The sequence below is a fragment of the Hemitrygon akajei genome, chromosome 1 (assembly GCF_048418815.1).
Source record: "Hemitrygon akajei chromosome 1, sHemAka1.3, whole genome shotgun sequence".
Taxonomy (NCBI): domain Eukaryota; kingdom Metazoa; phylum Chordata; class Chondrichthyes; order Myliobatiformes; family Dasyatidae; genus Hemitrygon; species Hemitrygon akajei.
In genome coordinates this window covers 96505558-96522923 of record NC_133124.1, presented here as the reverse complement: position 1 = coordinate 96522923, position 17366 = coordinate 96505558, and the positions used below count along the sequence as shown (strand labels likewise).

Below are 17366 nucleotides of genomic sequence, written 5' to 3'. Positions count from 1 at the left end.
TCGGTGGATATTATTTACTTGGATTTTCAGAAGACCTTTGACAATGTGCCACACATGGTGCTGCTTAACAAGTTAAGAGCCCGTGGTATTACAGAAAAGATACTAGCATGAACAGAAGATTGGCTGACTGACAGAAGGCAAGAGTGGGAATGAAGGGGTTTTTTTCTATATGTGTTTGTAGTTGGCTTCTGGTGACTAGTGTTATTCCATAGGATTCAGTGTTCAGTGTTGAGTATATAATATTTCAGTAATTTTAGAGTAATAATACAAACATATTGTTGGATGCTTTGTTGTTTACATAATTCATCATGGGTTTTATGTAAAAGTATGTGAATAGTCTACTCATATGTGAGTGCCTTACTAATGATGCTGACGTTTCTCCGACGTTACACTAGGACACATCATCAGTGATGTAACCTGTGGTTATCGGCTGTTTTGGGTTTCTCAACATCAGGCACAGTTGACCAGGCAACCCAGCGAGGGTTAATCAGTCCTTGGCTTGTGTCACAGCAGCATTGGTCCATGGGTCACATTTCTTGATCCATAGCCAAATGGAGACTTGTTCAGCAGCCTCTGTGATGGTTCTGATGGCTCTTTTCTTTGCAGTCCCCATAATACCAAGGTGAGAGTAGGTTCTGCACAGCAAGCAGCCGGCGAAACCTCCACACCCCACCTCTCTTTGCTCACATTGTCCCTCCACCTGTGTCTCTGGCACTACTCTTTACCAGCTCCTGGTATCCGACTTCCTTTCATTCAAATGCCTCCTCAATCTGGTCTTCCCAAGGAACTGTCAGTTCTACCATGACCACCTCTTTTCAGGTTTCTGACAGAATGACCATGTCAAGCCACAAGGATGATGAAGTGATGAAGTCAGGGAACTTTATTTGTTTGCCAAGGTAGACTACCAGTTGCCAGTCTGACACCGTGGCAAGCAAGCCTACTGATGATCTGGATGGAGGTTGTGGTTGTTCTCTGGGTTTGACAAAGGCTATGGCTTTCTGGGTTGGCGGTGGTGCCTACTGTTGTTAATGATTGAGGAGATACTTTTTGCCACTTGCTTCAGCACTTGGTCATGGTGCCAGTAGTAATGGCCTTCTCCCAGGGTTTAGGCTGCTAAAGATGAGAAGAGACATGTTATCCTCAGCTCTGTGCTTTTCTTTCGATGAATTTTATGTTTCGGAGTTAATAAACATAAGAGTGGTGACAAGTACATTTTAAAACAAACCCAAGATGACCACCGACCTGCTGAAGCACAGCGCATTTTTTTTCTTTGCAAGGGGAGAAAGATGATGAGTTAAAAAAAACACAAAAAATGGATAAAATTCATGGGTTCATAAACAGTGGGTACTGGGTGATAATAGTGGTTGTAACCGCACCAGTCCAATGAAATAATGGCCACGCAACATGCAGATGTCCGTGAAGGTTTATTTTTATTTCTCTCTCTCTCTTTCTTCAGTAGACACCGTGAAAACTACAAGAAAATAAAGGTCATAAAAGGTTTGAAACATACATCTCTCAGTCTTTTTTTAAGTCTCTCAAGCTAGTGTCCGCCGATAAACAGCCCCAAGCACGTTAACACAACACAAGTGTGCTGAAATCAAATAAATCACTAAAAACATATCACACTGTCCATATACAGACACATCAACAACACTGTACACAATATATAAATAAAACAATTACTGTGTATGCCTCTTGGACCACATGCAGAATAATGCTACTTTAGGGGCCATGTGTCTTTCTCTGCTTCCATGTTGGTTCTGACCCATAATACCACAGTCGTGCCTTTATTAGACTGTGGTCATGTGACCCCTTAAACTCTGGTCCTTAAGTAAAACCTCAGATAAAATAATCATGAATTTGTGACAAAAACATGTAAAATAAACATCTCAATGAAACCTGTCTCTGAGACAGTTACACTCCCACCAAATTACTATGAATTATGATAACCTTTATACAAAATGTTGAATAAATCTAGTAATTTCCAGAATCAAATAATTGGTATTTGAAACAAACTCTGAGGTCAAACCGATACTTTAAACTCTCCACACCGGTAGGAGTTTACAAATTAGTTCCATTGAAATATATTTTAGTTGTTTTCTACAAGGACAACTGATTTATGGATAGGACGTTCAAGAATGGATGGATTAATCATTTGCTGACCCTCTTTTCCTAGCCCTTTATTTCCTAATTGTATTGTGGCTCTTCGCACCAGTCCATCTTCACAAACATCAAGCACTTTTCCAAGTCTCCATTCACTATGAGGAATCCCTTCCTCCTTTACAAAGACAATATCTCCAGTCTTCACATTTTGTCTTGAGGAGTACCAGTGCTGCTTGAGGGTGATGTCTGCTAGATATTCCTTCTTCCATCTACTCCAGAACTGCTCTGTCAGATATTGCACTCTGCGCCACCTTTTCCTGGCATACAGATCTTCTGCCATAAGTTTTCCTGGGGGTGGCAGCAGGACAGAGGTTTTCATGGTAAGTAAATGGTTTGGGGTAAGTGGCTCTGGGCCTTTGGGATCATTGATACTGTCAGTGGTGCGTGGGCGGCTGTTTATAATTGACATGGCCTCATAGAAGAAGGTTCTCAAAGAAGCTTCATCTAATCTTCGAGCGCTCTGTGAGAGGACTGAGCTTAAGATGCTCCTAACTGTCCTGATCTGCCGTTCCCAAACACCTCCCATGTGACTGGCATCAGGTACGTTTATGGTGAAGTCACATTGTTTTTCGGCCAGGTAAGCGAGTGCATCTATCTTTCCAATGTAGCCAGCCATTTCTGCATTTTTGACTTGATGGACTGAATGGCCTAATTTACTCCCATGTCTTATAGTCTATCTATAAAAATGTATAAACTTCAGTAAAATAGTTCAATCTTATTTCCATTTTAAATGGATAAACCATTATTCTGAACTACCTTTCACTTAGTTTTGGATTCCCCCATGAGGAAAAAGTATTTTCTTAGTATTTATTTGATCAAGATCTTCATAATTTTGGTTTGAATAAGATCAGTTCCTATTCTTCTAAACAACAATGTATCTTGTTCCAAACTTTTCAACTTTACCCCTTATGATACTTTCATCCCAGGAATCACCTTGGTGTCCCACTGCTTTAAACACGCACAGACATATGGAGGCCGGAGCTTAGGATGCAGTCACCTAAAGGTGACTCTTTTGCTTGCAGTTTCAGAAACAGCTCTACTTCTATCTTCAATATCTCTCTTTTTCCTTTTCAGGGTTCTTTTGAAGACCCTGACCAGGAGTTACACGCTGACTTTGGTTCTTACGACTGGCTGCTTTTCGATATGCCAAGGACATGGCCTGGAAGACTAGCACACCTTTAGGATGCCGGATTTTCGTGCCTCTGGAGATGGGCGGACTTGAGGCTGGCGCCGGAGCCTGGTGTGTTGTGGGAGACAGAAGATCATAAGCAGCAAGCTGGTGAAAAGAGTCACCTCTTTTTCTCTTATTCAGGAGAGAGCCTGTGTTATGTCAGAGTACCGGGTGAAAGAGTAGTCTTTCGGGTACAGAGGGGGAGGGGGGGAGGGAGAGGCAGAGGGAGAGGGAGAGGGAACGAAAAAGAACACATCAATTTTCAGTGGCGGGGTGGTGTGTTTGTGAGGTTGAGGGCGATAGGTAGAACAAAGGGACTAGCTCTGATAGGGCGAGACCCTTTCAGAACATTGAGAAGTATAATCTGTGCTGAACCCTTTCATGTCTTCAGATGTTGTTAATAGACTGTATATCCATTGTTACAAATCAACGTAGCTAGTGTATGTTTATATACAGTCTCAATGAATATACCAGCTACAAGCCTTGTAGCTTCAGTTCCCCAATCATTAAAAGCACTTTCTAGAGTGAAGATTACATTCGTAATTCAGACCAGTGGAATACCTTTGATTTAGACACTGAGTTCAACAACAAATATTCCTGGTAAGATAAAGAACTGTAAAACATCGAAAAGGCCCTGTACTTCATTTTTAAAACGGTCCTCTTAATACCAATACTGGGTTCAAATTAATGCAAAAGAAAAATATTCTGATTGTTGGAAATCTAAAATTGAAACAATGAATGTTGTAAATACTGGGAAGATCAGGCAACACCTGAAGTTTAGAAAACAAAGGTAATATTTCAGGTCAATGAATTCTCAACTAAACTATGAAAAGTTGATGATTTCCACGTGGATGATGAGAGAAAAGTAAAGATGCAACTGGGAGAGTTAGAAGTACAAAAGACCAGTCCAGGGGAGTTCTAGGTGGAGGAAGCTTTTCATCTCTCTGCACTTTAAAGGCTGCTAACCTCTGTTCTCACAATTATGTCATCTCTATTTCTTCACCAATGCTGCCTTATTGGCAGAATACTGAGAGAATTTTTCCTTTCATCTGTAGGTGAAGGGGTGGAAAGGGAGATTTCTGAACCAGTCTTCAGAGTTGTGCAAACAAACAGATGATATAAGTAGTACAGTGACAGAAGAGATTTCATTCAGACAGTCTGGATGAATTTGAACACAGAACAAATGAGGGAAAAGGCCAATGTCTAGTACAATATGACCCAGGCTCGCACTTTTTGGATGTGTCTTAACCTGGTCAACTGTCAAAAAGTGAAGTGCCTGTTGCTAGGTCTGTTCTGCCATTTTGACACTGGTGCACATTTTTGACTCTTATTGGGGATTGCGATACCATTAGTGCTTACTATCATGTGTGTGCTTTGTGCTGTGTGTGACTGTTGGTACATCTTGACCCCAGAATAGCATGGTCTTGTTTGGTTGTATTTATGAGTATTCATGTCTGGTTGAATTGAAGGTTGGAAAATATTCACTATGATTTCTTCTTTCTCTTAGAAGGGAGATAGCTGTTTTACACTCTTTTACAATGGAGTTTCCCTCATATTCTCTTTAGACAACAGAAGGAGATCATTCGACATATAGATTCTGTTGTGCTTGCTTGCCTAAATCTTCTGATGAGACCCAATGCCAGAACAAGCTGTAATTCAAAATAATCCTTACTCGGTAAAACTACACCAGCCTCAAAACTCAACTCAACCCCCAGAACAACTATTTAAGTGTTTTACCCCAGATCAATTGAGTCCTTGATGGGACAATGACCAATTAGTGAAAGCCAGTCTGGGGTTGGTTTCAGCTGACCACCAAGTGCTGATGGTTTTGGCTTGCCATAACAGAGTCTATGCTGGACTTTACAGCAACTCTGTCAGTCTCATTCCCTCACTTATTTCTGTACAAGAATTCTCTCTTGGGTAGCTAATAACTCCCATCCCTCACCTGGCACCCACCTACAAGAGGAACAAATTACAGTGAGCAATGAATCTACCCACTCTGTGGAATGTCATTGGAAAATAGAGCAGTGGGGGGAGCCCACACAGTCACAGAAAATATGCAAACTCCATGCAAACAACAACCATGGTCAGGAATGCAAACCAGCCACTTGAGTGGTGAGGACGTGACACTAATTACTGCGTCACTGTTGAACCATAGGAGCAGGATGGAGCATCAGGATGTGAGAGTTTACATACATCATCTGTTTACAGCACAGCAGCTTCCAGAACACTTCTGTGTCCATTGGACTTCCAGCAGCGTGCAAGGCATTTATCCTTATATAATACCACAGAATACGGAGAGGCGGAGTGAAAGGATGTTCAGTAAGATGTATAAAAGTGAAGTGCTGCTTCTGTTATTCGGTGGGATGGAATGGGTTACTCTGAAGTGGGTAAGTTGAAGAGCAAAGTGGAATGGAACAAATGGCTGTCGAGGCTGCAGCTTCTTCTGTCACTTACTTTGTCAGTTGAACTATGGGCATTTTTCCAAGGCGAACATATCCTCCATTCCTCACTTCAATAATGCTTCTCACGCGGAACAGCTCCATTAGGTCAAACCCTGCACAATAACCAAGAAAGTTAAGTTGAAACCATGAATATTTTTTCAATTCAAAGAAGCAGCAGAAAATGGAAGGTTGGTTGGTTTCAGGTGCGAGTGAGATGGCACTGCACCTTTTGCTTTACTTTTTTTGGATGATTGGGAATCCTGGAGGGCAGGTGACTGATTGATAGTTGGTTGGGTCTGTTCTGTAGTTGGGATTACGAAGACAAAGGACACAAGGCAATGAATTTGGGGCCTACCTCAGTGGAGCCCACATCTTCAGCTACTTAAGGTGAACTGAGTAATCCTGGGAATGAGCAGTGCAGTTATAAACTAACTTTCCTGACAAAACTCCAAAAGGTGCAGTGCATAGTAAACTCATTAATTTGAAGCACTGATATTACGTCAAACATGCCAATGTCACTCACATTGGACATAAATATTCAGTTGCAAGTGTTGGTTTCCGCATTTTATTCCAGGAAACATACATTTTCAATCACTTATCACTGAAATAAACAGATATATGTTCAAGACTATCTATTTCATCAGTATTTTATCATTGAAAGCACAATGTGGAAATTGAATCCTGGTATCTGTGCCTAATTTCCTGACCATGCTGGAGAACCATTCCTTCCTAGCTAATAAAGCAACATCTCACTCATTTATTGGATCTGCATTGTCAGTAGAGAGAACTGTCACTGTAGGTTTCTGTAAGTAAAATGAAGTTTTGTTAGCAGTGTGTTACATGCAATGCTGCAATAAATGACACACAGTCAGTGAGTGGCAGTTGCAAAAAAGATTTATTCAAACTTCGCGGCCTCGCTTTAAAGCCTTCCTGATCCCACCCTCCCCGGGTGGGAATACTGCAGGGGGCGCGTATTCACAGTCCCGTCCCACGCGTGGGCTTTTCCCCTTGCTGGTGAAGCAGGCTTGGCGCCCTCTTTGGGACCGGCCTCAATGCCGGCGCGCGCCACTTTGTGAGCCGGTTCGAGTGCGCTGGGAAGTGGGTCGCCACAGTTGCCGGGACGATGGGATGGGGTTGGCCGGTGGTGACGTCACAGAGTAGGATCCTCTTACCTGGGCCTACAGGGAGGTCCTGGAGCTGCAAACCGGAGACTGCGGTTCTGTAACTAGGGATCTCCTCGTCTGCCTGCTGCGCCTCTGCCAGTGCTTCATAGTCTACCCCCTGGGACAGGGCTAGGATGTTAGGGCGGGAGAGGGCGTCCGCCACGACATTGTCCTTTCCCGAGACATGCCAGACATCCGTCGTGTATTCGGAGATGTAGGACAGATGTCGCTGCTGGCAGGACGAACAGGGGTCGGATGCCTTCGTGAACGCAAAGGTAAGCGGTTTGTGGTCTGTGAACGCAGTGAAGGGCCTACCTTCCAAGAAGTACCTGAAATGCCGGATTGCCAGGTATAGCGCCAACAGTTCCCGGTCAAAAGCATTGTATTTGAGCTCGGGTGGTCGTAGGTGTTTGCTGAAAAACGCCAGGGGTTGCCAGCGACCCTCAATGAGTTGTTCCAGCACCCCACCGACTGCCGTGTTAGATGCGTCCACTGTGAGGGCGGTAGGGACGTCCGTTCTGGGGTGCACTAGCATTGCGGCGTTTGCCAAGGCTTCTTTCATTTTAATGAATGCGGCGGCGGACTCCTCGTCCCAGGTAATGTCCTTGCCCTTACCTGACATCAGGACGAACAGGGGGCGCATGATTCGGGCAGCTGAAGGGAGGAAGCGGTGGTAGAAATTTACCATACCCACGAATTCCTGAAGGCCTTTGATTGTGTTGGGTTGGGGGAAATGGTGGACTGCGTCTACCTTAGCGGGCAGAGAGGTTGCCCCATCTTTAGTAATCCTATGGCCCAGGAAGTCGATGGTGTCGAGCCCGAACTGGCATTTGGCCGAGTTGATTGTCAGGCCGTGTTCACTCAGTCGGGCGTAGAGTTGACGGAGGTGGGACAGATGCTCCTGACGACTGCTGCTGGCTATGAGGATGTCGTCCAAATAGATGAAAGCGAAGTCCAGGTCGCGTCCCACCGCGTCCATCAACCGCTGGAACATCTGTGCGGCATTCTTTAGGCCGATCGGCATGGGGAGGAACTCAAAAAGGCCGAAAGGGGTGATGAGTGCCGTTTTGGGGACATCGTCCAGATGCATCAGGATTTGATGGTATCCCCGGACGAGGTCTACCTTGGAGAAGATCCGTGCGCCGTGCAGGTTTGCTGCAAAGTCCTGAATGTGCGGCACAGCGTAGCGGTCCAATGTTGTAGCCTCGTTCAGCCTGCAGTAGTCGCCGCATGATCTCCAGCCCCCTGTTGCTTTGGGCACCATGTACAGGGGTGAGGCCCATGGGCTGTCGGACCGCCATATGATCCCCAATTCCTCCATCCTCTTGAACTCCTCCTTCGCCAGTCGGAGCTTGTCTGGGAGAAGCCTTCGAGCACAGGCGTGGAGGGGTGGTCCCTGTGTCGGGATGTAGTGTTGTACACCGTGTCTGGGCATGGCTGCTGTGAACTGCAGTGCCAGAACCGATGGGAAATCCGCCAGGGCTCTGGTGAAGTCGTTGTCGGACAGCGTGATGGAGCCGAGGTGTGGGGCCGGCAACTGGACTTCTCCCAGGGAGAACGTCTGAAAGGTCTCGGCGTGGACCAGTCTCTTCCTGGGCAGTTCGACCAGTAGGCTGTGAGCCCGCAAAAAATCCGCACCCAGAAGCGGTTGGGCTACGGCAGCTAGTGTGAAGTCCCATGTGAACCGGCTGGAGCCGAACTATAGCCGCACCGTACGGGTGCCGTAGGTCCTTACTGTGCTGCCGTTCATGGCCCTCAGGGTGGGACCCGGTGCCCTGTTGCGGGTGTCGTAACTTGTTGGAGGTAAGACGCTGATCTCGGCACCGGTGTCGACCAAAAAACGGCGTCCTGACCGCTTGTCCCAGACATACAGGAGGCAATCCCGATGGCCAGCCGCCGTAGCCATCAGCGGCGGCTGGCCCTGGTGTTTCCCGGAATCTTGCAGGTCGGGCTACAGTGGTGGGCTTCTGCGCCCCACCGCTGGTGGTAGAAGCACCATTGTTCGTTGGCCTCCTCACCCCTGCCTCTGGGGTTAGCGGGCTCTGCGGCCGGGCCTGGTCTGGTTTGCTGCTGGGAGCGTGGCCTGGTGATCTGTGCCCCACTCTCCTTCTTGGCTTTCCACCGCAAGTCCGCCCGGGCCGCCACCTTCCGGGGGTTGCTGAAATCCGCGTTGGACAGCAGCAGGCGTATGTCCTTGGGCAGCTGCTCCAGGAATGCCTGCTCAAACATGAGGAAGGGCTTGTGTCCTCCGACCAGGGACAACATCTCGTTCATCAAAGCCAATGGCGGTCTGTCTCCCAAACCATCCAGGTGCAGTAAGCGGGCAGCTCGCTCGCGCCGTGAGAGTCCGAAAGTCCTTATGAGCAGGACTTTGAATTCTGTGTATTTGCCATCCGCTGGGGGCGACTGTATGAACTCCTCAACCTGGGCAGCTGTCTCCTGGTCGAGGGAGCTCACCATGTAGTAGTAACGTGTGTCATCCGAGGTTATCTGCCGAATGTGGAATTGGGCTTCTGCTTGCTGGAACCATAGGTGAGGTCGCAGCGTCCAGAATCTTGGCAGTTTTAACGAAACTGCATGAGCAGATGCGGCGTTGTTCATCTCCGGTCCAAATATCGTTTGGGCCGTCGGGGTCACCAATTGTAGCGGTGTGCTACACGCAGCGCTGCATTAACGACACGGAGTCGGTGAGTGGCAGTTGCAAAAAAGATTTATTCAAACTTTGTGGCCTCGCTTTAAAGCCTTCCTGATCCCGCCCTCCCCGGGCGGGAATGCTGTAGAGGGCGAGTATTCACAGTCCCGTCCCGCGCGCGGGATTTTCCCCTTGCTGGTGAAGCAGACTTGGCGCCCTCTTTGGGACCGGCCTCAATGCCGGTGCGTGCCACTTTGTGAGCCGGATCGAGTGCGCTGGGAAGTGAGTCGCCACAGTATGGTGTTTTACATTTAACAAAACCTGTAACACATTTTATTGAACTCCATAACCTAACCCATACAATAAAAGTATGCTAAAAATCTTTACATACTAATGTCATGACATCAAACCAGCAACTCAGTGTTGGTGGTTGTGAATTATGTACATTTCTCCCATATACGTTACCCTACACAGGGCCCCTCAGAATTCATGAAAACAAGTATTGTGAGCCTGTTCGGAGCTCAGTCCAGCCACCCGGCTCGGATACGGAGTTCTGTTGGGTGGCGGAACTGCAGGTCCTTCTGGCTTGTCCAGAGGTGTATTGACACACTCATGGTCATGTTGTGAATCCAGGGGCATGGCAGCGGAACACTCCAAAGCATGGTGGGCCGGTTTAAGGCGATCTACCAAAATACGTTCAGGTTTACCCCTTTTATCGATGATTAAAGACTTTTCTCCCCATTCCATAATGCAGAATGAGCCATCGTAATGGGGCCTTGGAGGATGTTGGTGGGCATCATGGCAGACAAAAATAAATGAGGTGGAATGTAGGTCAACAGGGCCCCAAGAGTGCTGTACCCCATGATGGGAGGTAGGAATAGATGGCAGATGGAGTTCAATATAGACATGTGTGAGGTGTTGCACTTTGGAAGGACAAGCCAAGGTTTAACATACAAGGTAAATGGTAGGGCACTGAGGAGTGCAATAGAACAGGGGGATCTGGGAATACAGATACACAATTCCCTATAAGTGGCAGCACAGGTAGATAGGGTCCATAAATAGAGCTTTTGGTACATTGGCCTTTATAAATCAAAGTATTGAGTATAAGAGTTGGAATGTTATGGTGAGGTTGTATAAGGCATTGGTGAGGCTGAATTTGGAGTATTGTGTGCAGTTTTGGTCACCAAGTTACAGGAAGGATATTAATAAAGTTGAAAGAGAAGGTTTACAGGGACGTTGCCAAGGCTTGAGAAACTGAGTTACAGAGAAAGGTTGAATAGGTTAGGACTTTATTCCCTGGAGCGTAGAAGAATGAGGGGAGACTTGATAGAGGTATATAAAATTATGATGGGTATAGATAGAGTGAATGCAAGCTGGCTTTTTCCACTGAGGTTAGGGGAGAAAAAGACCAGAGGACATGGGTTAAGGGTGAAGGGGGAAAAATTTAAAGGGAACATTGGGGGGGGGGGGGCTTCTTCACACAGAGAGTGGTGAGAGTGTGGAATGAGGTGCCAGATGAAGTGGTGAATGCGGGCTCACTTTTAACATTTAAGAAAAACTTGGACAGGTACATGGATGAGAGGTGTATGGAGGGATATGGTCCAGGTGCAGGTCAGTGGGACTAGGCAGAAAAATGGTTTGGCACAGCCAAGAAGGGCCAAAAGGCTTGTTTCTGTGCTGTAATGTTCTATGGTTCTTATAGGTGAAAAGGTACTGAATTTACTGAGGAGGGTGGAACGCTATTGAGAGGTCAACCAGACAGTCATGACATCAGGAATTATATCATCTGGTACTCTTAATAGCTGCCCTTATGCCAACACAGCCATAGATGACGGCAGGGCCTCCTTTGGAGCAATTCTGAGCCCCATCAGGGCCCATGGGAGCCGATCATGCCAACACTCATCGGTCATGGACGTCCTCAGAACAGTCTTTAAGGAGCAATGAAGCTGCTCATTTACGCCATCGGGTTGCGGGTGACCAGCTGTGGTGCGATATATCCTAACACCAAGATTCTGCCCCATCACAGCCCAGCGTCCGGAAATTAATTACGGACCGCGGTCAGAGGAACTATCAGATGGGGTGCCAAACCGACGTGCTGATAAACGCCAAGCCACATCTGCGGCCATTGTCGATGATAGAAGGATGACCTCTGGCCACCTGGTGGTATATGCGTGAAACTGCAGGGCAGGGGAAGAGGACCAACAAGGTCCACATTGACATGGTCAAACCTTGGCTCAAAGATGTGAAAAGGTGCTAATGGTGCCTGAACCCGATGGTTAATTTTTGCCCGCTGGCACTCCACACAGGCTGCAGTCCACTCATGCACATCCTTTCTGAGACTGTGCCAAACAAACTTCAGTGCACCCTGTTTCTGTGAGGCCTTCCAGCCCAAGGGTGACCGGTTGAGACATCCCATGGGAGAGAAACTGTGGCCTTCACAAACTTAATGTCAGCCAACCGTAGGCCCATGTCAGCCGTTTTGGGAATGTCCTCCGAGCACACAGGCACCTTAACTAGATTGACTTTGGAAAAAATTAAGGTGTGGGACTGGGTAACGATTGGGACTGATGGCCTCGATAAAACGTCAGTCATCACCACACGGGCAGCAACCACCATCAGACTGAGGGACCACATGGAGGGGTGAAGCCCAGGGGCTATTCCACCGGCGAACTGTGCCAGGTCTTTCCACGTTGGCAAACAGCCATCGCGGTTGCCAGCTTTTCTGGGTCCAGTCCACGCACACAGGATTGGACTGGTGGGCCAATTGCAGAAGTGTGCTGCTCAACCCCATGTTTTGCGACTGTAGCGGAGAATGTGGGCTTAGTGAGGTCTCGGAATTTGGCCAGCATTCGAGTAAACTCACATGTGGTGGTTCATGCGTTTGACAGAGTCGTTGTTGGGAACTTATCGGGAAAGCAGGGTGATGACACTGATATCCACAAGTCAAGTCAAGTCAACTTTTATTGTCATTTCGACCATAACTGCTGGTACAGTGCAAAGTAAAAATAAGACAACTTTTTTCAGGACCACGGTGTTACATGACACAGTACAAAAAACTAGACTGAACTACGTAATAATAAAAAAAAACAGAGAAAGCTACACTAGACTACAGACCTGCACTGGACACAAGCCGGCAGTTCTTAAGATCAACTAACAGCCCTTGGGCACATAGGAAACCTGTGCCCAGCAGAGATCTAGCCACTTTAGCCAGGACAAAGTCCCATGTGTAACATCGCCCACTGAAGCAGAGTGTTCCCAATGTGTCCCGCAAGACTGGATCATGCTGCTGTTGGTGGGCTCCAGCGAGGTTTTGTTGCTGTGTCTTCTCATCAATAGGTGATGCTGGCAGCACATTCACATGAGCACCTGTGTCACTCAGGAAACATTGCCCTGTACAGGTATTTGTAATGAACAGTAGACAACCCTGGCAGTTAGAACCCATTGTGTTCACAGAACTCTGATGTCCTGATGCGCTGGCACTGTCGAAGCTGCTTAGCTGTTGGCACTTCCTGGCGTTTGTACCAAAACAAGCACAGTAAAAGCATAGTCTCGGCATTGTCTGTTTCACAGCTGCAAGCATCCTTATGTTGGGGGCTTTGCAAATCAGGCTTATTGAGTTAGAGAAAGGAGGAGGAATGATGCACCTCTGCTTAACTGATAGACTATCAGCTATTTTAGCAAGCTCCCTGTAGTCCTTCTAGGGTGCAGTAGAGAGGGTCACTTGGACTGGATCAGGTATTTGCTGAATGAAGACTTCTTTAAGAATAAACCAAGGATGGTGATTTCCCAGGGGAGACTGCATGTGGTCCATTATCTCCAAAGACTTACTATCACTGAAACTGGATAATGAGAGCAACTGTTTGGCATGCTCAGACTCTGAAATGTCTGTAAAAAGTGAGTTTTTGGTATTTATCATGTTCAGGTGCGTGTCAAGCAGACTCACCATTGTTACAGCCGTGGAATTGCTGAGCAACACTACTATATAGAAATATTCGGTGTTGTCGGCGGAGATTTCTCGAAGTGTGGACTGGGCTTCCGTTTGTACAAACCAAATGACAGCATTTTGCTCCCAAACCTCTGGCAATTTCAAAGCAACTGCTTTGGCCGACATATTCAATAACTCCAGACTTGCGGTCACCAATGTAGGTTTCCACAAATAAAACAAAGTGAGGCATTTTACGTTTAACAAAACACATAACACATCTTACTGAACTCCAAAACCTACACAATAAAAATACACTAAAATTCTTTTACGAACCAATGTCATCATGTCAGACCAGCCTCTTAAAGTGAAACCCCAGCTCAAGTGGTTGTGAATTATGTACATTTCTCCCAATTACGTTACCCTATGCCACTTTAAACACAGAAATTAAATATAAGAAAGAATAATGTTCTAGGCATAAAATCCTGATTTCACAAAGCTTTGTCCAATTTCACTTCTTTCAAGCCCTTGTGCTAATGGAACCGTGTATCTTCAGTGGATGAACAAAAGGTGTGGAAAGAGATGCTATGGGTCTACTCCACCTGCTCTGGGATTCCGGTCTATACACTCAACTTGGTTCAGAGTTATGTACCTTGCTTTTATCGATTGTGTGATTTGTGTCTTTTCCCCCCCACTCTTTCTCCGCGCATTGATGTTAGTCTTTTCTATTAATTGGGTTCGTTCGGGTTTCTTGTTTTGTGGCTGCCTATAAGCGGACGAATCTCAAAGTTGTAAAAAATATACATACTTTGATAATAAACATATTTTGAATCCTTTGAACTTAATTGCAACACATTAGATAGGATCTCATATGGCAAGCCCACCGCTGGGGAAACAATCTGGTGAATCTTTTCTGTTCTCTCCTGCTATTGCAAAGGGAGGAAGGTCTGGCATGAGGACAGCACTTCAAATACAATGAGACAAATGGATTTAGTCTTATTACTGATTTTTGTATTATATGCTTTACTAAGAAACCCAAGTACATGGAACTTTAATGTTAATTTTATTTACTTTTTTATTGATTACTTTTCACCCAGAATCAGACATTACTTTATTGAAAATCAAAATGGATACTATATGACCTACTCTTTCTTCTACTTCCAAAGTCCTTTGACAACTCTACAAATGTGGACATGTATTTTTGATGTCACATAATCAATATAATTCATTGTTGGTCATGTCAAAAGTAAGATTGACCATGGTGCATTCTGACATCCAAAATGGTTTAACTACTTCAGCGACACTCACATTATGTCCCATGTTCGGATAATGGACATTCACCCTTACAAACTTCAAAACTCACAAACTAAAAGTTTGAGATTCAGAATGAATTTCACTCTTATGGGATTTATGTGGAAAAGATCAAGAGAGAGACATATTTTATCAATATTTATATTAGTTACTTAACAGTCTGGGGCAGTAAGATTTGGATATGATGTCACCGCATTGATTGAGTCTGCGGTCATAGCCAAGTCCCCCCTATGCCACTCCCTCACCAGTCTGATGACATGTGATTAGATATCCGAGAGTGAAGCACTGTAGCACTTTGATTTGCAAAACTTTTTCACTGATGTGCTGCTTTGTTGGGTACCACAGTAACCATGGCTCACTTTACACTGGCACTTTAAAGTTATCCCTTGGTCATTACTGCATTTCCACAAGGCCACCACACCTTAACTTATTGCCACTGCCATGGAGCCCTTTCTATACTATCTTTCTCCCTTGAACTCTGATCATCAAATCTCATCCTTTTTCGCTGATATGCTGAATATAGGACATTGGGACTAGCTCAGTGGGCACTGGGGTTGGCATGGACTCTTTAGGCCAGTGGAATTGTATCCATGCTGTGTTGCTCTGTGACCCTATGCCCAGTCTCTAAACCCTTTCCTAAGCTATGAGCCTCTTCCATCCCAAGCCTCATGTTAGTCTCAACTATTAAGTAACAGCAGTGAATTATCGCTGATAAAAGTGTTAATATGAGGGAAAAGCATTCCATAAGAACGCATTTATATTTATAACATGCTACTCAATGGGTTTAGGGGATTCATGTTTAGGAAAATCATGATACACATCACAATTTTCCAGGAATGCAGTACACCCCTAATGCCGTGGTTACCTGTATGTTCCCTGCAATCAGATTCACTTACCTGGGACATTAGAGGAGGCCTTCTTTGCTATGTTGTAGTGATTCCCCTCCAATCTAACGTTAGGGCATAAAACATCTGTTAAAAAAAATATACAAATGTTACTCAAAACATATTCTATGACACTGAAAAGCAAAAAACTTCAAATGCTGGAATTCTGAAATAGAAAGTACAGAAAGTGCTGAATATGCTCAACCCATCAGGTAGCATCTAAAGTGATAAATATTTTAGATACTTTATCTGATTTTTTTAAAACTGCTTCCTGAAAGTCATTCCTACCTGTGGCCATCAAACTTTACAACTCCTCCCTTGGAGTGTCAGACACCATGAGCCAATAGGCTGGTCCTGGACTTATTTCCACTTGGAATAATTTACTTATTATTATTTATGGTTTTATATTGCTATATTTCTACTCTATTCTTGGTTGGTGCAACTGTAATGAAACCCAGTTTCCCTCAGGATCAATAAAGTCTGTCTGTCTGAAAACCAAATTTGCAATTTTATAATGTCAAGAATACTATATCTCATAGTGTATGGTATATAATTATCTTCCAAATTAATGCTTTAACTGATCTGTTACCTTAAGACTGCAAGCTCAATATTCAAGTAATTTTTAGTGGTAGATCGAGAAAGGTTGCATATTGAGCTATATGCTGCAACTTCCATTCCACAGTCACCAATTCTATCCCTTTCCATAGTCATATTCTTAGTTTCATCAGGCCATTTCCAGTCTTGGCCCCTTATTAGATCCTGTAATGAGCCTTAATCTTCATATCTGCTCCATCATCACCATCATCATAGCTACCAATTTTTACCTCTTGACAAAGCTCAACTATCTCCACACCATCTGCAGTTACAATGATTACTTTTAGAAGTTGTGACATTCATATTGCCCTCAGCAGTTCCTCTAATTTTGAACCTCCATCAAATTCATATTAGATTCTTTGTATCTTAAGTGGAACTGAATCACATTTAGTGAGCTCATTGATCTATCGGCTGACAGTTCAATCATATCTCAGTTTTTAAAGTGTTTTTAGATCTCTTTTTGGTAACCTCTAATCATCTTTGACCTTCATTCTCCAATTCCTATGACTTATATGCTCCCAATTTTCATTGATCTGACAGCCTGGACCTAAGCTTTTGAATTATTTCCCTAAAATCCTACAATGATTTACACCTCTCTGAGCTGAAGCTTTCAGCTCCTCATTAACCACTGTTATTTGTGGTATACAGACATGTTATTGATGAAAATGTAATCTGTCCAATTAGTAGAAGCACAAGAGACTTGCTGATGCTGGGACCTCAATAATATCTAATACAACTCAACCCTAACATCCCAACCCTTGTATTCAGAGTCTATTCTTTAAAAGAAAGTGGGTCATCTGCCTTCTTTACTGCTTTGTCTACCTGTGTCACCATTTACAGGGAACTATATATTTGTAGCTCTAGTTTTCTCTGTTCTACAAAACTCTCCATGTTCCTGCTGGTCAATGTGTAAGTACCACCCTGGTATAACTTCCAAACTGCACTAGTTCAAGACTTGCCCGAGTTGAATTACATCTTCCATTCCTTTATCCATTTGCCCAGTGATCAAGGTTCTGTTGTAACCTTAAGACAACTTTTTCTTGTATACCACACCCACCAATTTTGGCATCATCTGCAAGCTT

General features: G+C 44.9%; 1 protein-coding gene across 4 annotated transcripts in view; it reads right to left on the bottom strand.

Annotated features, from left to right (window-relative positions):
• The window catches only part of col22a1 (collagen, type XXII, alpha 1), a 272437-nt gene that overhangs the window by 165728 nt on the left and 89343 nt on the right, over positions 1-17366 (bottom strand). For all 4 annotated transcript variants that reach the window (XM_073048247.1, XM_073048265.1, XM_073048274.1 and 1 more), the window contains 2 exons: positions 15703-15777; positions 5792-5891 (listed from right to left, as the gene is read on the bottom strand). In XM_073048247.1, coding sequence (XP_072904348.1) covers positions 5792-5891; positions 15703-15777 — 175 coding nt within the window. The remainder of the gene's footprint in view (positions 1-5791; positions 5892-15702; positions 15778-17366) is intronic.